General features: G+C 63.7%; 3 protein-coding genes across 3 annotated transcripts; 1 reads left to right on the top strand and 2 right to left on the bottom strand.

The window, feature by feature from the left end:
* Positions 1-2,767: 2,767 nt before the first annotated feature.
* Positions 2,768-6,921, bottom strand: PROCR (protein C receptor). The gene is made up of 4 exons (XM_062005824.1): positions 6,811-6,921; positions 6,478-6,714; positions 4,380-4,646; positions 2,768-4,294 (listed from the first exon to the last, which is right to left on the bottom strand). Exons 1-4 carry the CDS (start codon positions 6,863-6,865, stop codon positions 4,182-4,184), a joined length of 672 nt encoding a protein of 223 aa, XP_061861808.1. The 5' UTR covers positions 6,866-6,921; the 3' UTR covers positions 2,768-4,181.
* Positions 6,922-8,504: 1,583 nt separating this feature from the next.
* Positions 8,505-14,393, top strand: PFKL (phosphofructokinase, liver type). Its single transcript, XM_062005362.1, has 22 exons — positions 8,505-8,601; positions 9,136-9,209; positions 9,306-9,383; positions 9,479-9,668; positions 9,855-10,020; positions 10,143-10,187; positions 10,257-10,365; positions 10,603-10,698; positions 10,775-10,867; positions 11,044-11,169; positions 11,250-11,314; positions 11,445-11,508; positions 11,592-11,738; positions 11,857-11,927; positions 12,036-12,123; positions 12,258-12,410; positions 12,532-12,696; positions 12,869-12,930; positions 13,064-13,175; positions 13,250-13,349; positions 13,458-13,563; positions 13,662-14,393. Exons 1-22 carry the CDS (start codon positions 8,517-8,519, stop codon positions 13,807-13,809), a joined length of 2,343 nt encoding a protein of 780 aa, XP_061861346.1. The 5' UTR covers positions 8,505-8,516; the 3' UTR covers positions 13,810-14,393.
* A 1,493-nt stretch (positions 14,394-15,886) lies between these two features.
* On the bottom strand, positions 15,887-21,966 carry CFAP410 (cilia and flagella associated protein 410). Its single transcript, XM_062005873.1, has 7 exons — positions 21,886-21,966; positions 21,421-21,439; positions 20,687-20,733; positions 19,728-19,957; positions 18,867-19,038; positions 18,211-18,304; positions 15,887-17,239 (listed from the first exon to the last, which is right to left on the bottom strand). The coding sequence occupies exons 1-7, from the start codon at positions 21,960-21,962 to the stop codon at positions 17,114-17,116; spliced, it is 765 nt and encodes a 254-aa protein (XP_061861857.1). The 5' UTR covers positions 21,963-21,966; the 3' UTR covers positions 15,887-17,113.
* Positions 21,967-22,374: the final 408 nt, after the last annotated feature.

Here is a 22,374-nt window from a genome sequence, read left to right as displayed (position 1 = left end):
TCCCGTTTCCTCCAGCCCGCTCCACACGCCGCCCCGGGAGGTGAGAGGAAAGGGAAGAGGCCAGTGATGGCTCCTGAGCACCCACCCGCCCTGCACAGCCCCTTCCCCCGTCACTGCATGTGCCCAGGGACCTGCCAGCTCTCCTGCACGAGCAGGGGGCTGCTGGAGAGCACATACCCAACAGCCTTCTGCCCCCTACAAAAGCCTCCCTTGCAGGGGGAGGGCTGCAGGGTCCCAGATCCCCCCACCCCGGCTGGGACAGGACACTGCTGCAGCTGGTGATGCCAGGGACGAAAACATCCAGGAATGATCACGTCCAGGGCTGTGACAACGTGACCCAGGGGGACTCTGGAGCTGAGGCCACGCTGGGGGGTGTCAGGGATAATCTCTTCAGCCCACACTGGAACCTTGGCACTGTCCCTTCTCCTGACAACATCCCCTACCCCCAGCTCTGCTGTTTTCCCTGGCTGCTGCCTTCCCCATCCCCTCCCCAGCAGGCACAGGAGCCCAGGGCTGTGTTTGCAGGCAGGGGAGCCCAGGGCTGTGTTTGCAGGCACAGGAGCTCAGGGCTGTGTTTCCAGGCACAGAAGCCCATGGCTGTGTTTGCAGGCAGGGGAGCCCAGGGCTGTGTTTGCAGGCACAGGAGCCCAGGGCTGGTGGCTGAGAGGCCGTGTGGAGCCGGTGTGTGGCTGCTCAGCCCAGCCCAGCCCCAAGCAGCCCTGGGCCAAGGGCAGAGCCAGCCCTGGGCATGCTGGAGACAGCTTGTGCACTGGAGCAAGGTCCAAGGCTGGTGCCTTATCTCGATGCCAGGGGATGGGAGCACAGGGAGGGCTGGGCTGAGCTGAGCTGGGCTGAGCTGGGCTGGGCTGAGCTGGGCTGGGCTGGGCTGAGCTGGGCTGGGCTGGGCTCAGCTGGGCTCAGCTGAGCTGGGCTGAGCTGGGCTGGGCTGAGCTGGGCTGAGCTGGGCTGGGCTCAGCTGAGCTGGGCTGAGCTGGGCTGGGCTGAGCTGAGCTGAGCTGGGCTGAGCTGGGCTGGGCTGAGCTGGGCTGAGCTGGGCTGGGCGGGGCTGGGCTGGGCTGAGCTGGGCTGGGCTCAGCTGGGCTCAGCTGAGCTGAGCTGGGCTGGGCTGAGCTGGGCTGAGCTGGGCTGGGCTGAGCTGGGCTGGGCTGAGCTGAGCTGAGCTGGGCTGAGCTGGGCTGAGCTGGGCTGGGCGGGGCTGGGCTGGGCTGAGCTGGGCTGGGCTCAGCTGGGCTCAGCTGAGCTGAGCTGGGCTGAGCTGGGCTGAGCTGGGCTGGGCTGGGCTGAGCTGGGCTGGGCTGGGCTGAGCTGCGCTGGGCTGGGCTGGACTGGACTGAGCTGGGCTGGATTGGGCTGCTGCAGGGGAGATGCTGCCAAGGGCCATGGGTGAATCCTCCAAATGTTTGTTCACTCTCAGGAAGAGATAAAAAGAAACCCCTGAGGAGCAAATGAACCTCCCTCCTGGGCTGACAGGATACACAGCAGGAACTCTCCTGTTCAGAGCCCTGATGAGGAGGGAGGAGCAGCCACGGTGAGGCAAGGAGTGGCCCTGGTGTGGCTCCTGGCTTCTGGAGAGATGGGTCCAGTTCTGGGCTCCCCAGCTCAGGAGATACAGGGAACTGCTGGAGAGAGGCCAGTGCAGGGCCACCAAGATGCTGAGGGGATGGAGCATGTGTGTGAGGAGGAAAGGCTGCAGCCCTGGGGCTGTTCAGCCTGGAGAGGAGAAGCCTGAGCTCAGGGGCACCTCAGGACACAGGGCAGAGCCCCCCAGCCATGTCAGCTCCTCATGGGAGCACACAGGGGGCCCAGGGGCAGGACAAGGCTTTTCCAGGGCTCTCTGCAGCAGAGCCTTCCTCATCTGTCCAAAAGATGACACATTTCAGCAGCCAAAGGCAAAACAAGCCCTGCTGTTCCAGAGCTGCTCAGTTCCTCCAGCCGGGGTCTGTCCCTCGTGCCGTCCCCTCTGGCCCCGTCCCATCCCCAGCCCCTCGCTGGCCCCGGGGACTCTGAGCTGCAGCATCGCTCAGGAGGCACAGCCCCGGGGCTGTGGGGCCCTCAGTGCCTCCCCTGCTGCTGGCTGCAAGGGCACAGACCCCACAAGGCTCCAGAAGGCAGAGCTGTGGGCTCCCCGGGGGAAGCTGCCTGGGGCGAGGGGCTCAGCCCTCGCTGGGAGCAAACCCACCGGCTCCGAGCCTGGGCATCAGCCCCGTGCCAGGACGGGCTGTGCTTGGCTCAGCTCCCGCCAGGGCCCTTCTTTGGAGGCCGAGCAATGATGTTGTCAGGCCTCAGGCTCCTTGTTTTGGATCCTCCAGCCTCTTGGCTGCCAGTTCTCCTTCGCAGGAGCCTGCTGAAGGGTGGGGAGCGCCCCAGGCCCTGCCCCGGGAGCCTGGGTGGCCAGCAGCCAGGGTGATGAGCTCTGCTCTTTGGAGACCTCCCCCTCCTCCTCCTCCTCCTCCTCCTCCATCCCCCCTTAAGGATGATCACTATGTCATCTTCCCATCCCCTCTCTGCCCTGCATCGCTTTTCCCATCTCCCCCTCCTTCCCCACGCTTGCTTGCCTCGAGCTGCAGGGGAGGGTATTTAGAGAGGAATGAGCTGGAAGTGAATCCAGGGAAGCTCCTTGTCCCTGCACTGTCCCCTCTCAGTCCCAAGCCAGCCCCTGGCTGATCTCCACCCCGTCCTGCCCTGGGGGCAGCAGAGACCAGAGAGGAGACGTGCTCAAGCTCTTGCTATGGGCGAAAGGGAAAGGGAGTCAGGGATTTATTACTAATATCATCAGAGTCTAAGCAGCCAAAGAGCAGCTTTGAGCTCAGATCCAGACTGCAGAAAAGAAAGCAGTGAAAGCTGTTGGACCAGGCAAGTGAGGCAGCTCACTATGGCTTTATCTGGGCTCAGGGAGCAAGCTCCTGCTGTGCCCTGTGTCTGCCCAGCCCCTCACCCGGCAGCCCCACACTCCTGCACTCCCCTGGGACCCTCATCCTCATGGGACCCCACACTCCTGCACTCCCCTGGGACCCTCACCCTCATGGGACCCCACACTCCTGCAGCCCCTGGGCTCCTCATCCTCATGGGACCCCACACTCCTGCACCCCCCTGGGCTCCTCATCCTCATGGGACCCCACACTCCTGCACCCTCTGGGCTTCTCACCCTCATGGGACCCCACACTCCTGCACCCCCTGGGCTCCTCACCCTCATGGGACCCCACACTCCTGCACCCCCTGGGCTCCTCACCCTCATGGGACCCCACACTCCTGCACCCTCTGGACTCCTCATCCTCATGGGACCCCACACTCCTGCACCCCCTGTGCTCCTCATCCTCATGGGACCCCACACTCCTGCACCCCTCTGGACTCCTCATCCTCATGGGACCCCACACTCCTGCACCCTCTGGGCTCCTCACCCTCATGGGACCCCACACTCCTGCACCCTCTGGGCTCCTCACCCTCATGGGACCCCACACTCCTGCACCCCTCTGGACTCCTCATCCTCATGGGACCCCACACTCCTGCACCCTCTGGGCTCCTCATCCTCATGGGACCCCACACTCCTGCACCCTCTGGGCTCCTCATCCTCATGGGACCCCACACTCCTGCACCCTCTGGGCTCCTCATCCTCATGGGACCCCACAGTCCTGCACCCTCTGGGCTCCTCATCCTCATGGGACCCCACACTCGTGCACCCTCTGGGCTCCTCATCCTCATGGGACCCCACACTCCTGCACCCTCTGGGCTCCTCACCCTCATGGGACACGTTCAGGACAAGCTCCCACGGCAGCTCCTGCCTGTGCTGGGCTGTGAGAGCAGAGCAGAGCAGCCAAACGCTGCAGGGTGGGAGCTGACAGGAGGTTTTTATTGGGGTGACATCTCACAGCAGTGCCACAAAGGTGTGACCTCCACTTTTAGCCCTTGCTGGGCTGCTTCTCCTGCCTTCCTCCCCCATCTCCTCCATGGTTTCCACCCGTGCCGAGCGTGTTTCTGCGTTGGCTCGGTGCACGGCGCCAGCCTGGCGTGGGCACCGTCCCCAGGGTGGGCAGCTGCGGGGAAGGGGGGGACCAGCCCTGCTGGGAGCAGGCAGGGCAGCCCCCAGCGTCCCTCAGCAGCAGTCTGCAGCAGCAGGGAGCCACATCCCTCACAGGGCACTGCCTCTGTCCCCAGGCGCCCCGCTAGCAGCTCCCTCCCGTGCACAGGAAGATCCCCACGGCCATGCCCAGCAAGGAGAAGGTGCCCAGGACCAGGCCCAGCACCAGCGGGGCGTGTGACCGGCCGCTCCTCTTCCCTGCAAAGAGCCAGTAGGGATGGAGGTGAGGCCCTGGAGCCACCCTCCACCACGGCCCCGCGGCTGCCCCCGTCCCGGCACCGACCCGTCCCGGCGCGCTGAGCCCGCAGGATGCCCACGCAGGTGCTGTTGAGGAAGCGCTGGAGCTGCTGGGTGGTCATGGGGTACTTCATCAGCTCCCTCTCGGCAAAGGCGGCCACGGGCTCGGTGCCGGGCCAGCGCCGCTGCCACGTGGCGTTGGGCACGTGGAAGCTGAGGAAAGCCGTCCCGTTGAGGGTCACCTCGTAGAAGCTGTGGGCAGAGCCGTTGGGGAACAGGCGGCAGCCCAGGCGGCAGCACAGGCTCTGGGTGTCTGGGGGCGCAGAGAGGGGTCAGAGTGCCCCTGCCCAGGGCAGCCCGCGGCTGTCACCGGCATCAACCCCCGCGCTGGGTTTGCCTCAGGCGTGTGCCACCCCGGCAGCTCAGTGTCCCCTCGGTTAGGCTGCAGCCAAGGGATGGGCAGCTGTGCTGGTTGTTCCTCTCCTTAGCTGTGCTGATTGTTCCTCCTCTTAGCTGTGCTGACTGTTTCCCTCCTTAGCTGTGCTGATTGTTCCTCTTAGCTGTGCTGTTTCCCTCCTTAGTTGTGCTGATTGTTCCTCTTCCTAGCTGTGCTGATTGTTCCCCTTCATAGCTGTGCTGGTTCCTCTCCTTAGCCCTGCTGGTTGTTCCCCTCCATAGCTGTGCTGTTCCCCTCCATAGCTGTGCTGGTTGTTCCCCTCCATAGCTGTGCTGTTCCCCTCCATAGCTGTGCTGGTTGTTCCCCTCCATAGCTGTGCTGACTGTTCCCCTCCATAGCTGTGCTGGTTGTTCCCCTCCATAGCTGTGCTGTTCCCCTCCATAGCTGTGCTGGTTGTTCCCCTCCATAGCTGTGCTGACTGTTCCCCTCCATAGTTGTGCTGATTGTTCCCCTCCATAGCTGTGCTGACTGTTCCCCCCCATAGCTGTGCTGGTTGTTCCCCTCCACAGCTGTTCTGATTGTTCCCCCCCATAGCTGTGCTGGTTGTTCCCCTCCATAGCTGTGCTGACTGTTCCCCTCCATAGCTGTGCTGATTGTTCCCCCCCATAGCTGTGCTGGTTGTTCCCCTCCACAGCTGTTCTGATTGTTCCCCCCCATAGCTGTGCTGGTTGTTCCCCTCCATAGCTGTGCTGACTGTTCCCCTCCATAGCTGTTCTGACTGTTCCCCCCCATAGCTGTGCTGGTTGTTCCCCTCCATAGCTGTTCTGACTGTTCCCCTCCATAGCTGTGCTGGTTGTTCCCCTCCATAGCTGTTCTGACTGTTCCCCCCCATAGCTGTGCTGGTTGTTCCCCTCCATAGCTGTTCTGACTGTTCCCCTCCATAGCTGTGCTGGTTGTTCCCCTCCATAGCTGTTCTGACTGTTCCCCTCCATAGCTGTGCTGGTTGTTCCCCTCCATAGCTGTGCTGACTGTTCCCCTCCATAGCTGTGCTGGTTGTTCCCCTCCATAGCTGTTCTGACTGTTCCCCCCCATAGCTGTGCTGGTTGTTCCCCTCCATAGCTGTGCTGACTGTTCCCCTCCATAGCTGTGCTGGTTGTTCCCCTCCTTAGCTGTGCTCAGCACAGCCTCAGTCCCAGAGAGATGGGATGTTTCTGGATGCAGACTGAGCTGTCCATCACTCAGGGAAGGATGCGGCACTGGCAGCCTGGGGACAGCGGGTCAGGGGAGGGCTGCGGCTCACACCAGAGCCCCTGCACTGGGAACGTGGCAGAGCTGGGGCAAAACTGGTTTGGGGGTAACAAAGGGAGGTAAAGCACACTCTGGGCGCCGTCAGAGGTAAGGAGGGCTCGGGAGCAACGCAGGTGGGAACGGGGAACCGTGGCTGTCAGTGTCCCAGCGCCTCCTGCAACGGCCACGGGGCTCAGGGGGTGGAAGAAGCGAGGGGCAGGCAGGGTGCAGGTCAGAGCCCCGTCCCCACAAGCTGCAGCCCCCAGCCCGAGGGGCAGCAGGAGGCTGAGCTCTGGGTGAGAAGCTCCCAGCTCTGCAGAAGGGCTCCTTTTGCCCTTGTCCCTTTGCCCAGCTGTCCCCAGCGAGCCTGGACGGTGCAGGGAGGGGTCTCTGCCCCAGTGAGCCCCGTTCCCCGCCAGCTCCTGCATCCCCATCGCTGTGTCCCCGGGGTACCACTCACAGTTGATGGGTCTCTCCTTGCTGAAGAGCTTCACCAGCTGGCTGAAGTAGCACAGGTAGGTGGTGACGTCCTGCTGCCGCCTGGCCCAGGCGTCCGGGGGCTCCAGCGGCAGCAGCTGGGTGACGTTGAGCCCCTCGAGGCGGTGGCTGAGCCGCCCGTCCAGGCTGGCGTTGCCCCAGAAGACGGAGCTGCCTCCGGACACGCGGGTCTGCTGCAGCATGGTGAAGGCGAGGGGGGCTGCGGGACACGCCGGGCATCCCTCAGCACCTCCTCGCCTCGCCGTGTCCCCCGCGCCGCCTCCCACGCCCGCCGGCCCCGCTTCCCTCGCCTTACCCGCCGGCTCTGCCCCGCAGCCCAGGGCCCCGCAGAGCAGCAGCCACCGCAGCATCGCGGGACAGCGACGGGGACGGAATGGTGGCCCCACGGCGGGGCCCGGCGGGGAGTTAAACGGGAGGGGGGAGGTGGGGCCGCGGGAGGAGGAGAGCGGGACTCCGGCCAGGTCGCTCCCATTTCCTTAGCCCGAGCCACCCCTTCCCTGCCGGACGTGCCGGGGGCTGGCGGTGCGGGGCGAGGCTCTGGGCTCGCCTGCGGGACGTACGGAGTGGCCAGCGCCTGCCCCGGCTTCCAGAGCCCCGTCCCCGCTGCTGCGGGCGGTGCGGGAGGGCGGCGGGGCCACGGCGGTGCGGACCGGCCGGGCGGTGCGGGAGGAACGGAGGGGACCAGCCTGGAAGCACCACGCTGCACCCGTCGGGGCCCGGGACGAGGGTCCAGCGCCGGTGTAACGGGAGCGCCGTCCCGGGAAGGATGCGGCCGTCGGGATGCGACATCCCCGCGGTCCCGGAGCGGGCTGTGCGGGGCGAGGGGGGGGAGCAGGGACTGGGAATGCCCTGGCTGGGCTCGCACCGTGTGCCTGGGGTCAATTACACACAGCATTAAACTGTAGATTGACGTTTTAAAAACGTATCAAATTGATATCAAACTGGTCGGCTCGTCCCACTGGCACAGCTTGGCACAGCACGGCACAGCATGGCACAGCACGGCACAGCATGGCACAGCCCGCGGTGGCTGGTACCAGCAGCATGGTATGGTGCAGGATGGCATGGTGTGGTGCAGGATGGCATGGTATGGTGCAGTATGGTGTGGTATGGCACAGTATGGTGTGCTATGGTGTGGCATAACGTAGTATGGCACAGTATGGTGTGGAATGGTATGGCATAGTATTGCATGGGATGGTGCAGTATGGGATGGTATGGCACAGTATGACACAATATGGAAGAGTAGGACGTGTTATGGCACGGTGTGGAATGGTATGGCAAGGAATGGAACAGTATGGCATGGTATGGCACAGTATTGAATGGTTTGGAATGGTATGGCATGGTATAGACTGGTATGGAACGGTAGGGCACACTGTGGCACAATATGGAATGGTATGGCACAGCATGGCACGGTGTGGTGCAGTATGATATGGCATGGCACCGTATGGCATGATGTGCTGCAGCATGGTATGGCATGGCAGGGCACAGCACGGTGTGGCATGCTATGGCATGATATAGTGCGGTATGGCACTGTCTGGCGTGACGTGGTGCAGTACGGCACGGCATGGCACAGTATGCCAGGGTGAGTAGCACAATATATCCCAGTGCGGTGCAGCACGTCGGGGTACAGTGCGGAGTGGTGGGTGTGGCACGGTGTGTGTCGCACGGTGTAGTGTATGTCTGTCGCATGGTGCATGTCGCACGATGTAGTGTATGTCTGTCACACGGTGCATGTCGCACGGTGCATGTCACATGGTGTATGTATGTCGCACGGTGCATGTCGCACGGTGTATGTCACACGCTGCGGAGCACCACGGCTGCGGGGGTGTGGCCTCGAGGGGGCGTGGCTTGGCCACAGGAGGCGTGGCTTCACCGCGAGGGGCGTGGCTTCGGCGCATAGGTGCGGGTGTGCCGGGGGCGTGGCCTGTGCGGGGGCGTGGCCTGTGCGGGGGCGTGGCCTGGCGTGCCGGCGGCGCCGGTGCCGCGGCGCAGCGCAGCGCAGCGATGGCGGCGGCGGAGCTGGAGCGGCTGCGGATGGCGGGCGCCGGCATGGCCATCGCCGTGCTCACCAGCGGCGGCGACGCGCAAGGTGCGGCCGGGCCGCGGGGGAAGAGAGGGGGACGGAGAGGGGGATGGGGGGCTCGGCCTCGCCCGCGCCCCGTGGGGCTGCGTGGCCGCGTCCGCGGGGCCGGAGTCCGCGGGGCCTCGGGGCGCGCGGCGGGGACGCGGCCCGCGCTCTTCCCCGGGCGCCCGGGCTGGGCGGTGGAGCGGGCCGGGGGGACGGGGCACCCCCTCCCATCCCGTGTTCCCCCCACGGGGGAAGGGTCGGCGCGACCCAGCCGCGGCGCTTCCCCGTCCCCGTCACCCCCGAGCCCCCTCCGTGGGCCGCACGGGGGACGCTCCGCGGTCGGGGCCGTTCCCGGGGCGAAGCGGCTCTTTGGGACCCGGCTGCAGCTCGTCGGCGGCGCGCACCCATGCACACGGAGTTTTCGCGGTCTCTGCCAGCGTGGCCCTCCCCGCCCCCTCCCCACGCGAGGGGACACTTCAGGGTCACGGACAGGACGCGGTCCGCACGGGGGGCGGGTCCCTCGGGGCTGCCCCGGGTCACCTCTCGCCTTTGCAGGGATGAACGCTGCTGTCCGCGCCGTCACCCGCATGGGCATATACGTGGGAGCCAAGGTCTTCCTCATCTATGAGGTCGGGGCACTCTCCTGCTCCCCACCACAGCTGGGGGGGAATATCCCCCCCCCGTACTGGGGTACCCTTCACCTCTGCCCCCCTTTTCCTCCGCAGGGTTATGAGGGGCTGGTGGAGGGGGGAGACAACATCAAGCAAGCCAACTGGCTCAGCGTCTCCAACATCATCCAGCTGGTGAGGCTCACCGGCGCGGCGGGGGACCCCCAAACCCCACCCCCCAACCCCCCCTTGACGAGCTCTGTGTGTGTATGACCCCCTGAACCACGCAGGGCGGGACGGTGATCGGCAGCGCCCGCTGCAAAGCCTTCACCACGCGCGCCGGGCGGCTGCGGGCGGCGCGGAACCTGGTGGAACACGGCATCACCAACCTCTGCGTCATCGGCGGCGACGGCAGCCTCACAGGCGCTGACATCTTCCGCTCCGAGTGGGCTGGGCTGCTGGAGGAGCTGGTCCGAGATGGTGGGTGAAGCCCCGTCCTAAAGCCCCTGGGTGGGCAGAGCGAAAGCGTTCAGGGCGTGCTGAAGTCCAAGCCGTGGCTGTGTGCCCTCCCTCTCGTGCTGCGCTGCAGGATGCAGCCCAGTGACGGGCAGGGGAAGGGGAGCACCCTAAAGTGCTGTGTGGCATGGTCGTAACCCCCCCCAACAGGGCAGATCAGCGAGGAGGTGGCGCGGGAGAACTGCCGCCTCAACATCGTGGGGCTGGTGGGCTCCATCGACAACGACTTCTGCGGCACTGACATGACCATCGGCACCGACTCGGCGCTGCACCGCATCATGGAGGTGATCGATGCCATCACCACCACGGCGCAGAGGTGAGGGGCTGGGGGCTGGCCCATCCTGGGCAGCACGCACACACCCCCACCTCCTCCTCCTCCTCCTCCTCCTCCTCCTCCTCCTCCTCCTCCTCCTCCTCCTCTCACCCGTGTCCTTGCAGCCACCAGCGGACGTTCGTGCTGGAGGTGATGGGCCGCCACTGCGGGTAAGCCCTGGAGCGCGGGGGTGGGATGGGGTGCCACGTGCCGGTGCTGCCACCGCCGTGTCCTCGCAGGTACCTGGCGCTGGTGTCGGGTTTGGCCTCGGGTGCCGACTGGCTCTTCATCCCCGAGTCCCCTCCGGAGGACGGCTGGGAGGACCTCATGTGTGAGAGGCTTGGGGAGGTGAGAGGAGGGCGTTCCTGCAGGCCCATCTGCCTCCTCTCCGCGGAGAGTCCCCGCAGGGAGCTGGGCTGAGCTTCGGGAGCTGCCGCCGTTGTCCCTGTGCAATGGGGCACTGGGCCGAGCGCAAATCCAGGCCTCGGAGCCCCAGCCACCCCCCGGGCGGCAGCTGGCGGCGGGGGAAGGATGCTTTTGAGCTCTGGCTAAACCACGGTGGCCCTTTTCCTCCCCTGGCACCAGACGCGCAGCAGAGGGTCGCGGCTCAACATCATCATCATCGCCGAGGGAGCCATCGACCGCAGCGGCAAGCCCATCACCTCCAACTACGTGAAGGACGTAAGTGCCCTCCCTGGCAGCTGCCCTGGTGCCCGCTGGGGCCCCGCCGTGACGTCCCCTGTCCCCTTCCCTGCAGCTCGTGGTGCAACGCTTGGGCTTCGACACGCGCGTCACAGTCCTCGGCCATGTGCAGCGCGGAGGGACCCCCTCAGCCTTCGACCGTGTGCTGGTAGGTCCCAGGGGACGGGCAAAGCGGGGCTCCCCCTGCAGGGACGGGAGCAAGCAGCTGGGTGGCCCCGCTCCCGCCTCCCCTCTGCCCGTTGGACTTGCTGGGATTGGGGTGGTCTCACCGTGCCGAGCTGCGGCGTCAGCGGGCGGCGGGTGGCCCTCTCTCTCCCTTTGCAGAGCAGCAAGATGGGGATGGAGGCGGTGATGGCGCTGCTGGAGGCCACGCCGGACACCCCCGCCTGCGTGGTCAGCCTCTCGGGGAACCAGTCGGTGCGGCTGCCGCTCATGGAGTGCGTCCAGGTGGTGAGTTCCAGGCAGGGGGGTGTTGGGTGTGCTCCCTCCCGAGCGTGGGGGTCACAGTGCTGCCTCTCTCTGTCCCCAAGACAAAGGATGTGCAGAAGGCCATGGATGAGAAGAGGTTTGATGAGGCCATCCAGCTCCGTGGGAGGTGAGGAGAGGGGCCTGGGATGGGAACTCCTTCCTTGGGGGAGACCAGCGGGTCCTGCAGCCGGGGAGAGTCTCCCCCGTGCCCCCCAGGTCCTGGGGCACCTCATGGCCACGCTGCCACGGCCTTGCAGGAGCTTTGAGAACAACTGGAACATCTACAAGCTGCTGGCGCACCAGAAGCCGGAGCAGGAGAAGGTGAGGGGGCACCCCGGGGAGCTGCAGAGGTCATCGTCCCTGCCTTGGGGACACGCATCCACATGCCTTGCCTGTCCCTGCAGAGCCCCTTCAGCATGGCCATCCTGAACGTGGGTGCCCCTGCCGCGGGCATGAACGCTGCCGTCCGCTCGGCCGTGCGCATCGGCATCTGCCAGGGACACACCGTCTACGTGGTGAGCGACGGCTTCGAGGGCTTGGCCAAGGGGCAGGTAAGGGGCATGGTGAGCCCAGCTGCTGTGGGCTTCCTGGGTTGGGGAGAGGTTTGGGCTTTTGGAGGGGGTCGTGGGGTGCTCCCTCTGCCCCAAAGCTGCGTGCTGCTGCTTGCAGGTCCGCGAGGTGGGCTGGCACGACGTGGCAGGCTGGCTGGGCCGCGGCGGGTCCATGCTGGGCACCAAGCGGTAAGCACGGCCCCGGCGGGCGAGGGAAGGAGGCGGAGAGGCCACCCCAGGGTGGTGGGGACCCCTTGTCCTCACCCCACCGTCACCTCCTCCCGTTCCCCGCCGCAGGACGCTGCCCAAGACCTGCATGGAAAAGATCGTGGAGAACGTGCGGAAGTTCAACATCCAGGGGCTGCTGGTCATTGGGGGCTTCGAGGTGCGGGGGAGCCCTCTGCCCTGTTTCAGGCGGGCTCTCGGCACCCCAGGCGGTGCAGGCAGCCCAGGCTGTCCCTTTTGGGGTGGGGATGCAGCCCCGGGGCCGGCAGCTCCCCAGCGCTGGGCCGTTCGCAGGCGTACGAGGGGGTGCTGCAGCTGGTGGAGGCCCGGGGGCAGTACGAGGAGCTCTGCATCATCATGTGCGTCATCCCCGCCACCATCAGCAACAATGTCCCCGGCACCGACTTCAGCCTGGGCTCGGACACGGCCGTCAACGCGGCCATGGAGGTGAGGGACGGGCTCGGGGCGGCTCGCGGGGCCGTCCCGCTCCGGGGGGCACGTGGGGATGTCCCAGCAGCGCGGGGAGGGTGGGTTTTCCTGGCGTAACCCCAGCTCGCTGCCGGCACAGAGCTGTGACCGCATCAAGCAGTCGGCCTCGGGCACCAAGCGCCGCGTCTTCATCGTGGAGACCATGGGGGGTTACTGCGGGTACCTGTCGACCGTCACCGGCATCGCCGTGGGCGCCGACGCCGCCTACGTCTACGAGGATCCCTTCACCATCCACGACCTGAAGGTGAGCGGGGCTGCAGGAGGAAGGAAGCCTGGCAAAGGGAGGGCTCTGGTGCAGGGCAGGGCTTGGCCGAGCCTGGTGAAGCTGCTGCGTTGCTGTGAGTGGCGCTTGGGTCCGAAGCAGAGGGCTGGAGGGCCCCGGGAGGGCTGCCAGCATCCTGGCCTTCGTCTTGCAGGCCAACGTGGAGCACTTGACTGACAAAATGAAGACAGATATCCAGAGAGGGCTGGTGCTGCGGTGAGTTGTGGCCCCTGGGGACGCTGGCTGAGAAGCTCAGAGCCGTGGTGGGGAGCGAGGCCGGGGCTGAGCCCTTCCCGGGGCCAGACTAAAGAGCAGCTCCCCAGTCAGTCCCTTCCCTCTGCTCCCCCAGCAATGAGAAGTGCCACGAGCACTACACCACCGAGTTCCTCTACAACCTCTACTCCTCCGAGGGCAAAGGCATCTTCGACTGCAGGATCAACGTCCTGGGGCACCTCCAGCAGGTACAGGGGACGGGGTGCCTGGGGCTGTCCCCAAGAGCCGGGCGGGCTCATCATCACCATTCCTCTGCCCTCAGGGGGGAGCCCCGACCCCCTTTGACCGCAACTACGGGACGAAGCTGGGGGTGAAGGCGGTGCTGTGGATGTCGGAGAAGCTGCGGGAGGTGTATCGCAAGGGTGAGCTGAGGCTGGGGGTCCTGGGGGGGCGGTTGGAGGAGTCCCCGGTGCTCTGGGCTTGGCCGCCTGGCTCCCAGCGAGGTGACCACGGCTGTGTCCCGCTGCCAGGGCGCGTGTTCGCCAACTCGGGCGACTCTGCCTGCGTGATTGGGCTGCGGAAGAAGGTGGTGGCCTTCAGCCCCGTGACCGAGCTCAAGAAAGTCACCGACTTCGAGTAAGTCCCCGTGCCCAGGCGCCAGCGGGTCGCAGGGTCCCCGGGGGGACCTGCTGCGGGTGTCTGGAGAGCCACGGCCGTGTCTCCCCCCCGTGCAGGCACAGGCTGCCCCAGGAGCAGTGGTGGCTGAACCTGCGGCTGATGCTGAAGATGTTGGCCAACTACCAGATCAGCCTCACCGAGTACATCTCGGGCACGATGGAGCACGTCACCCGCCGCACGCTCAGCATCGAGAAGGGCTTCTAGTGCCCGTCAGCCCGAGCCGTAGCCCCCGCCGCGTGCTCTCCAGCTCCACGTGCGGCTCGGGGGCACTGGGTCCCCTCCCCCTGCCGTTCTCAGTAGCTCTGTAGCTTGGCCATCAATCCCTTAAGGCAGGCAGAGCCTGGTCCCGGCTCCCCAGACAGCACAACCTTGCCCCAGATCGCTGCTCCGGGGTCTGGTGCGTGTGCAGCTGCAGGACAGAGGTGCTGCTAGAGCCCAGCTGCACAGCCCAGCCCCTCAGTCATCCCCCGAGACTCTAATCCTGTTATTTAATGACGGGGCATCTCCATTCCCCAGTCAGCCACTGTCTGAGCCAGCTGCTGCTTTTTGTCACCTGCTCTGCGTGTGGGAAGGGGGCTGAGGGGGACAGGGGCCATCCCGGGGCTGCACCCAGGGGCTCCCTGCCCGTGGGGTTTGCCCAGTAGGGTGCGTGAGGGCTCGGCACAGAGCACCGGCCCCCCTCCCTGGCCACTCTGCATGTCGCTTGGCCGCGTGGCCCCGGGGGCCGTGCCCATCACCTCGCTGCTGCTCTTCTCCTCTAGAGATAAAACCTGCTGGAGTCAAACCCGCCTTTGCCGTGGCTGTGGCCGTGCCGAGGGGCTGGGGGGAGGAGCTGGGGGTGGGATGGGGATGAGCAGAGTCGGGCCGCGTCGGGATCTGCTCCATGGGAGTGCGGGTGGGCGTGGGGCCGGCGTCCCTCTGCGGGCAGGCTTTGCAAGCCCAGGGACACAAAAACCTGCTTCTCCCTCGGTTTGGTTCCCTCCTTCCCCAGAGGCACAGCAGCACTTTCTCCCTGGGAGGGCAGTTTCTCAGGGCGGCTGCCAAGCACAGCAGCTCCCGCGTGCAGCGCTGGGCCTCGGCCCCGCTCCCACCCTTTCCCAGGCCACATTCCTCCTGGGGCTGTCTGCTGACGCCTCCAGCCTCTGGGATATGGCCAGCACGAGGTCTTTGGGGGTGGAAGAGGCAGATGTTTTCTCCTCCCTGTGGAGTTGTCCCCATGTGCTGGGCTTCAAGCATTGGGCTCCTGGCCGACACGTGCTTTCCCCAGGCTGGCGCACTTGGGAAGGGGCTGTGCCCACACTCAGACCAGCCCCACACTGGGATGCGCCTGGGGACAGGGGGTCACTGCAGAGCCAGGCAGCAGAGCTGGGGAAGGGGCTGGGGCACGAGTGTGATGCAGAACAGCTGAGGAAATGGGGGTGTCCAGCCTGGAGGAGGTTCAGGGGAGACATTGCCCCAGCAACTGACAGGAGGCTGCAGTGAGGTGGGGGTCAGGCTCTTCTCTCCAGTAATGAATGATGAGAGGAAACAGCCTCAAGTTGCCCCAGGGGAGGCTGAGGTTGGAGCTGAGGCAGAACTGTTTCCCTGAGAGGGTTGTCAACCCCTGTGCCAGGCTGCCCAGGGAGCTGGGGGAGTGCCCAGCCCTGGAGGGGTCCCAAAGCCGTGGAGCTGAGGTGCTGAGGGCTGTGGGTCAGTGCTGGGCTGGGCAGGGGGAGGGGAGGGCTGGGACTGCAGCAGCTTCAAGGGCTTCTCCAACCCAAACAGTTCTATGAAAGGCAGGCTGCCAGGTCCCCAGAGTGAAGAGGCGTGAGCAGGGGGGTCCAGCCTCCCCCCGGGCCATGCTGAGGGATGCTCTGGAGTCACCCTGCAAGGAAGGAGCTCAGGAGCACCAAGGGCAGCGGCGAAGGATGGTGAGTGCAGCACGTAGGCTCAGACTCTGCCCCGGGGCCAGTCCTGCCGTTGGGATTACCAGCTCAGCTTCTCCAGCAGAGAGGGGAGGAGCTGTGCCAGAGCAGCCTCGGGCCAAGGCGATTGCTCCATCAGCCACCTGCACCCCAAACCAGCGGCATGACGCCTGCTGTGATCCCTCTGACCCCAGCCCAGGCACCCACACCTGCAGCCTGGGCCGGGCCAGGGCTCACCCTCACTCAGGGGCAAGCTGGGAACATGGGGAGGGGGGAGTCCCAGACCCCAGTTGTCCAGGTGAGCCTGGCCTGGTATAAATGACACCAGCCATGGAAACGCAGCTGGGGTTAATGCACAAGGCAAGAATGAGGTTGTATGAGGAGTTAAAAGGCATCAGCACAAAATCTTCCCCCAAGCATTGGGGGTCAAACTGCCCCCTCCCACCGAGGTGTGTCAGCAGGCTGAGCAGGGATGGTCCTTCCCAGGGAGGGGACAAGGGGAAGGGCACAGAGGGCTCGACCCATCAGCCTGCCCCTCTGCTCGAGGAAGCTGGCTTTGCTCACCTGTGTGTCTGCAAGAAGGTTCCCAAGTATCTGGGTGCCAGTGAAAACCCTTGCAGTGGCTCCCTGCACCTCAGGGGCCTGGGGAAGTGGGGGCTGTGAGCCAGGCCTCACGTGGCAAAGCCCCCAGTCAGTTGCTCTCAGCCTGTCTGCCAAAGCCTGGCTGCGACTTGCACGTCTCAGAGGGAGCACTGGGTTTATTTGGTGTGTCACAGCCTTTTAGTTTGCACTGAAGGGTGTCTCGGGCTCGGTGACGGCAGCTGGGGCAGTCAGACCCGTGTGCAAAGCCGGCAGGAACGCTGGGCTTGTTCGCTCCTTCCTTGCTGCCTTGTGCTCCGCCTGACGCTGCTTTCCTTAAGCTGCACTAATGCCTGCAGGGGCACCTGGGGGTGAGAGTACAGCTGAGCAGCCAGGAGCTGGGCCACACAGTCATTTCTGTTTCACCTGGGTTGCCCCCAGCTTTGCTCTGGGCCGCCTGACCGCCGAGTCAGCCACTGCACACGCTGAGAGGGCCGGAGGAAGTCAGGAGCTGAAGATCAGTTTGAGATTGATTGACCTTCACCAGCTGCACCAGACGGTTCTGGGTGATGGTTTCAGGCAGCGTGTCCCCAACAGACTTCACAAAAACAAACCTTTGTGGTGGAAACAGCCTTCAGAGTCTGCTGCACACACACACACACGCACACAGAGGCTGCCCAGGGGTTGGTCTGGCAGGGAGCCACCGACACGCAGGGAGCTCTCTGGCTGTCGGCAGGCCCTGCCCTCCCCTTCGATCAGCCTGCAGCACTGCTGGGCTTTGCTTTGCTCATTCTCCTGCAGCTCCCATCAAACAGCTCCAGTGATAAGGTACAAATGATAACAGAGCCTGCTGGGTGAGGGGCTGCAGCCAGGAAGGATGGCAGGGGCTGTGCGGCCAGGCAGCAGCACCCCTCCCAGGCACAGCGGGCAAGGCTGGGGCTCTGGCTGCAGCCAGGAGTGTGTGTGTGGGCAGAAGGGCACTGCAGGGCCAGCTGCTGCTCCTGGGAGGTGCTGAACGGGCTCCTTCACTCCTCCTGCAGCTCCTTCTTCCGACAGGCCTGCAGCCTCCGCCCCACTGTCTGCTGCAACACCTCCAGGGCCTCGGCATCCAGCTCCTTGGTGAGCAGCAGGATGGCATTCAGGACGTTGTTCTGTGGGGATGAGACAGACACTGCTCTATACAGGCATGTCAGCCCCAGCCTGGAGAAAGGCCACTGAGCTTTCCAAGGGCTGCTCTGTCTGGGACTCCATGGCTGGCAGAGCTGACAGACCCAGGCAGCTACGGGGACAGAACCACCAAGCCCTCGGGGCCAACGTGGGCAGAGAGGCTGAATGTGAGGAGGCTCAGTGGAATGCGGGACAAACCAGTCTGCCCAGTCCAGCACAGGCTGCCCACATGCCCCTGGCTCCAGGCCACCCTCCCAGCTGGCTTCTGGAAGGAGAGGCACATCCCAGAGCAGCCCCTCTCTGCATCATGGCAGCGACTAAGAGGGGAAAGAACAGGGACCCTCTCATCTGAGGGACATCAGGAGTCGGTAGAATCCAACACGAGCTGGAAGGAGCCCTTGAAGGTTCCCAGCCCAACCTCCCCCCCAGGGCAGGACTACTGCCAACACCACGGCTCTGTCAAACCGTCTTGAAAAACTCCAGGGAGAGATTCCACAGCCTCTTTAAATAACTGTCCTTGTAGGGAAACATCCTGCTCCTAACATCCAACCTGCACCTCCCCAGATGCCACCTGTGGCCATTTCCCCCTCCTTAAGGTTTTCTCTTCCCAGAGCCCAGCTGGCACTCGTGCTGTGGCACAGCAATACACCCAGGTGTGCTTCAAACAGCAATGAATGAGAGATCACAGGCAGCTGACACTAGAACATAGTATATATATATCTCACTGGCCTCTCTGCTCAATGAGCCTCACTGACAGTGATTCTTAGCCAGGATCCATGAGCTTCATGCCAGGAACTACCTCAGTTCTGGATTCAGTCTGCCTTTGGCTCAGCCCCAGTGAAGGGACATACATGTGCTCCCGTGCAGGCAGGTTGAGGGGGACGAACCCCACGGGGCTGTCCCTGTGCTGCACGTCTTCAGGATGAAAAGCAATTTGGGCTCTGAAAGTACTCACCCTCTTCTTTCGGTTGCAGTCTGTCTCTCGAGGTGAAAAGGAGGAAAACTTGTCCCTGGGAACAGGCTTCATACCAAGCTCCTCTCGAATTTTGCTAAAGAAGGGGAGGAAGAGGAAATGTTAACCATGAGCAGCAGCGAGCAGCTCACCCTGCAGGCCAATTCTTCCTAATCATGGGCAACCACGCGAGGAGAATGGAGCTGCAGGACTCCAAGCACGTCCGTTCACACACTACGGACCCAGGGCAGAACTCCCACGTGAAGGAAGAGCCTCGGGGCTGGAAGGAGCACAGGGAGCCTGGGAGTCTGCTCACAGCCCCACCTGGGATGGCAGATCCCCGTCCCAGTGTGTGTGGCAGAAGCAGAGTGGAGTGGGGATATGCTGGAGCTCAGCTGGACAGAGGATCCCTCTGTGTCTGCACACGCAGCTGATGCACCTGAGAGTCAGCACCCACCTGAAGAGCCTGGTTTGCAGATTCAGAACCAGCCCCACGAGTGTGTGACTAAACCAGCACAGCACCACAGCAACTGGAACAACGGGAACGTGCCCCGGCTGCGGGCCTGGCTGCTGGGATGGCGGGGTTGGCTGCCAGGGTCCTTTCACACAACACCCAGGCTCAGCCCAGAAAGCCCAGCAGCTCCCAAGCAAGCCCTCACTTTGTCTCCTCCAGGCTGAAGTTGAGCAGTTCTCTCTCGGTCTCTGTTGTGGGTTCAGCAGCACTGGATGCAGTGGACTCAGAGCAGCCACTCTCCACGTTCCTCCTCGCTGGTGGGGCCGTGATCTCCTCGCCATCAACCAGGGCCTGCGTCAGTTCTTCCTCTGTCACTGCTGCAAAAGCCAAGCCAGAAGCCTGCTGCAATCAACCTCCACCAGCCCAGGACAACAGCATCTGTAACTAGGCAGGGGGTTGGTCCAATAATTGCCCTTTGTACTGGTTTTTGCTTCCATCCTCCTGCAGTAAAACTCGTGCAGGAGAAGGCTGGCAGCTGTCACCGGTCTCTCCAAGTAAGAAAGATATCAGGGAGGGATGCCTTCCCATTTCTTGTCTCTGGAGAAGGCCCCAAAAGCCACCACATTCCTGCTACCAGACAGAACAGTTTCTCTGTTTGGTTTTGTTGGGGTGTCTTTTTTAAGACAGCAGGTCCAATTACAGAATCTTTGTTTTGCCACAGCAAAGGAGAGAGCTCTGAAAACCCACTAATTAGTGTCAGTGTCTCAGCTGTAATAAGGCTCTTTCTCATAGAATGGTAGGGGTTGGAAGGGACCTTTAGAGATCATCCAGTCCAACCCCCTGCTCAAGCAGATCCCACCTAGATCAGGGGACACAGGAATGTGTCCAGGTGGGTTTTGAAGCCCTCCAGAGAAGGAGCCTCCACACTCTCCCTGGGCAGCCTGGGCCAAGGCTCCAGTCCTGCAAACTCTGGCACTGCAGGGAAGGGAGAAAACAGCTTAGAAGTGTTGGATGTGGCAGAGGGGCTGCCCTGCCTGTGGCTGCTGGTCCACCTGCAGACACCCACCTTGGTTATCCAGCTTCTGCAGGCTGGGGAGGTTGCGCAGCACCGTCATCCGGTAGCGGTGGGGGTCCGACCCACAGCAGGGGTTCTCAGACAGCCACAGGACCCTCAGCCGGGGCAGGTTTTTGAGGTAGAAGAGCTCATTGAGGCTCATAATGTTGTTCTTCCTCAGGTAGAGTTCACTCAGATTCTGGCACTGGTTCAGCGGCTCGAGGTCTGAGATGCCGTTCACGCTGAAGAGAGAGCGTAGGATTAGGGACTGGCCCTCCCTCCTCACCCTACCCCTCAGGGGCCAGCACAGCAGCTTCCCAGCCCCCCTTCCTGCCACAGCTCGTCCAGGGGCCTGTGCCTCTGCACAGAACAAACAGACAGTGTTTCATCTTCCTAAGCAGAGCAAAGCATTAAAAAAGCAGGCTCTCCTCTCTGCTGAAGGTGACAAACAGGCTCTGCTTCCCCCAAACACCCGGCACCTCTGTACCCTCTCCTGCAGCAGTTCCTCAGACTCACTGAATGAGAGCCAAGACCAGATTCCCAAGCTAAAAAGCTTGAATTCACAGACAGCACTGGCTCCCTGGGGTCCTCAGGACAGGCCAAGGATGAGTGTGCTGGGGGAAAGTGGGTGGCAATGAAAAGCTCAGTGAGATCCAAGAAGCACTTCAATGAGCATTCTGCAAACTGAGGCCTAGAAGGTCCCACCTAAACTACAGAGCAGAACTTCGGGAGCAACAATCCCGAGAGGCTTTAACGCCTCTTGAAACCAGGATTATTTTCTCGAGTACCAAAGGGAAAGGTGCAGAGGAACAACCACCTCTGTATCTCTGTGCTTGAGGAATCAGGCAAGAAGAGCCTGGCAGCTCAGAGACACCACCCCTGAAAGCTGGTGAGAAAGCAAGGGCCAAGCCAGAGCCCAGGAGAAGGGTGATTCCCCCTTCCTGCTCCAGAGCTGGCAGCCTGACAGTCACCTGAATGTGATCACCTCGATGTTGGGCAAATCCCGGCATATCGATATCTGGGCAGGAAGAGACAGAGACAGCGAGTTGGTACTCCCAGGAAAAAACCCACAACAAACCAAACCATAAATCAAAGCAACTTATGCAAGATAAAAGCTTGATCTAACCCAAGGTTAACACCACCAGAGATTCGCTGCCCCAGCGAGTGCAGAGTCAGCAGCTCCTCCACCCTCTCCCCCCGGGAGCGGAGGCGCAGGCACCAGCCAGTATCACGTTGCTCTTCTGCTCCAGAAACCCTGCGCTCTCCGAGATGGTTTTCCAGCCACTGCACACAAGAAGGGGTCCCTCTTGCCCCAGACAGCCCTCTCCTAATGAGAGTACATCATTCAAAGTCCCAAATAGATAAGGTGGGACTCGGGGTCCTGCTCTCTGAGGGTCTGAGCAGAGCCTTGGAGAGGAATTTTCCCAGCGCTCTCTGGAAACATCAACCTCTTTCTGTTGTTGTTGTGGCATGGGATGCTAATCAATCCTGAAAAGCACTGCAGCCTGCTGGCATCCAGCCAGCCCGCAGCCAGGCCTGCACCCTGTCAGTCAATCCCGTGGCCTCCAGGCTCCAGGGCAGCCCAGGCTCAGCTGCGGGGTGCAGGCTGTGGGGCTTGGCGATGGCAGCGCTGGGCTGTGGGGCCCCTCCTCACTGGCTTGTCCCGGCAGGGTGATGGGAGCTGGAGGTACAGGATGGTACTTACATCTGTCAGGTGGCTGCCCCTGCGGGAGGAGAGTGGAGGGTCATGAGGGGCACAGCGAGTCCTCACCCTGCACAGCCCTGGCCCCCAGCCTGTCCCACCAAAGCTGCTCCCACACAGCCCACCGTGGGCCTCGGCCTTTCCCCACCCCAGGCTGCCCATCCTCAGTGTCAGCCCCAGCCCTGACACTCACCCAGGGCCGCCTGTTCTCTCCAGCCTCAGGCCTACCTGCCCCCTGCCCAGTTCTGTCAGTCCCCCTCACCCCATCCCTGGCTGCTCACCCTGTCCTCAGCGCCTCCTATTCATGCAGACCCATCTCTGCCCGACACCCCCCAATCCCTGTCTCTCCCCTCACCCATCCCTGCCTGTCCCCACCCCCTCAGCGCTGCCCGGCCCCGGCCCAGCGCCGCTCCGCCGCCTCCCTCCCGCCTCCCGCGGGGCCCGGGGCCGCTTCCCGCCGGCGCCCACCAGCAGTTGAGGCGGCGGACGCCATCGAGCGCGGCGGCCTTGGCCCGCGCCAGCACGGCCGCCCGCGTCAGCCGCATGGCCGGGCCGCGCCGCCGCCGTGTCCAGGGGCGGGCCCCGCCGCCCGCGCACGCTCCGCCCGGCCGGGGCGGGACGGCAGCGGCACGGCACCGGCACCGGGACCGGCACCGGCAGCGGCCCCGCGGCGCGGATCCCGGCCCAGGCAGGGCAGGCATCGGCCTCCCGGGCGCGCAGCTCGGGCTGTGCCCACGCCGAACTGAGCCGGCCGGGGCCCCTGAAGCTCGCCGAGGTGCAGTTTGATTTCGTTACTGCATATTGACACGTAAATGTCATTGTTTGTCTCGTTGCACCTTGTCAGAGAGCGTTACGTGAGTGTAGCAGCACATTACTGATCGATAGCTACACGTGAGTATATAACCCCTGTATCTAGAGGGCTACTAAGTGTGCATCACACACGTATGGACACATACT

The sequence above is a fragment of the Colius striatus genome, chromosome 12 (genome assembly GCF_028858725.1).
Source record: "Colius striatus isolate bColStr4 chromosome 12, bColStr4.1.hap1, whole genome shotgun sequence".
NCBI lineage: Eukaryota > Metazoa > Chordata > Aves > Coliiformes > Coliidae > Colius > Colius striatus.
Note: the sequence above shows the minus strand (reverse complement) of the source record. Positions and strands in the feature narration are given on the sequence as shown.

Bases quoted from the DNA above. Each gene is read 5' to 3' on its own strand.
- CFAP410 (XM_062005873.1), bottom strand. From the start codon at position 21,962: ATGCGGCTGACGCGGGCGGCCGTGCTGGCGCGGGCCAAGGCCGCCGCG. The intron at 19,958-20,686 runs GTGACTGTCAGG...CTCTCTCTTCAG, and splicing joins ATCGAGGTGATCACATTCAG to CGTGAACGGCATCTCAGACC. The intron at 19,039-19,727 runs GTGGGTGTCTGC...TGGCTTTTGCAG, and splicing joins GCAGAAGCTGGATAACCAAG to CAGTGACAGAGGAAGAACTG.
- PROCR (XM_062005824.1), bottom strand. From the start codon at position 6,865: ATGCTGCGGTGGCTGCTGCTCTGCGGGGCCCTGGGCTGCGGGGCAGAG. The intron at 6,715-6,810 runs GTAAGGCGAGGG...CGTGTCCCGCAG, and splicing joins CTGCGGGGCAGAGCCGGCGG to CCCCCCTCGCCTTCACCATG. The intron at 4,295-4,379 runs GTCGGTGCCGGG...GGCTCTTTGCAG, and splicing joins GGCTCAGCGCGCCGGGACGG to GGAAGAGGAGCGGCCGGTCA.
- PFKL (XM_062005362.1), top strand. From the start codon at position 8,517: ATGGCGGCGGCGGAGCTGGAGCGGCTGCGGATGGCGGGCGCCGGCATG. The intron at 10,021-10,142 runs GTGAGGGGCTGG...GTGTCCTTGCAG, and splicing joins ATCACCACCACGGCGCAGAG to CCACCAGCGGACGTTCGTGC. The intron at 12,411-12,531 runs GTGAGGGACGGG...CTGCCGGCACAG, and splicing joins CCGTCAACGCGGCCATGGAG to AGCTGTGACCGCATCAAGCA.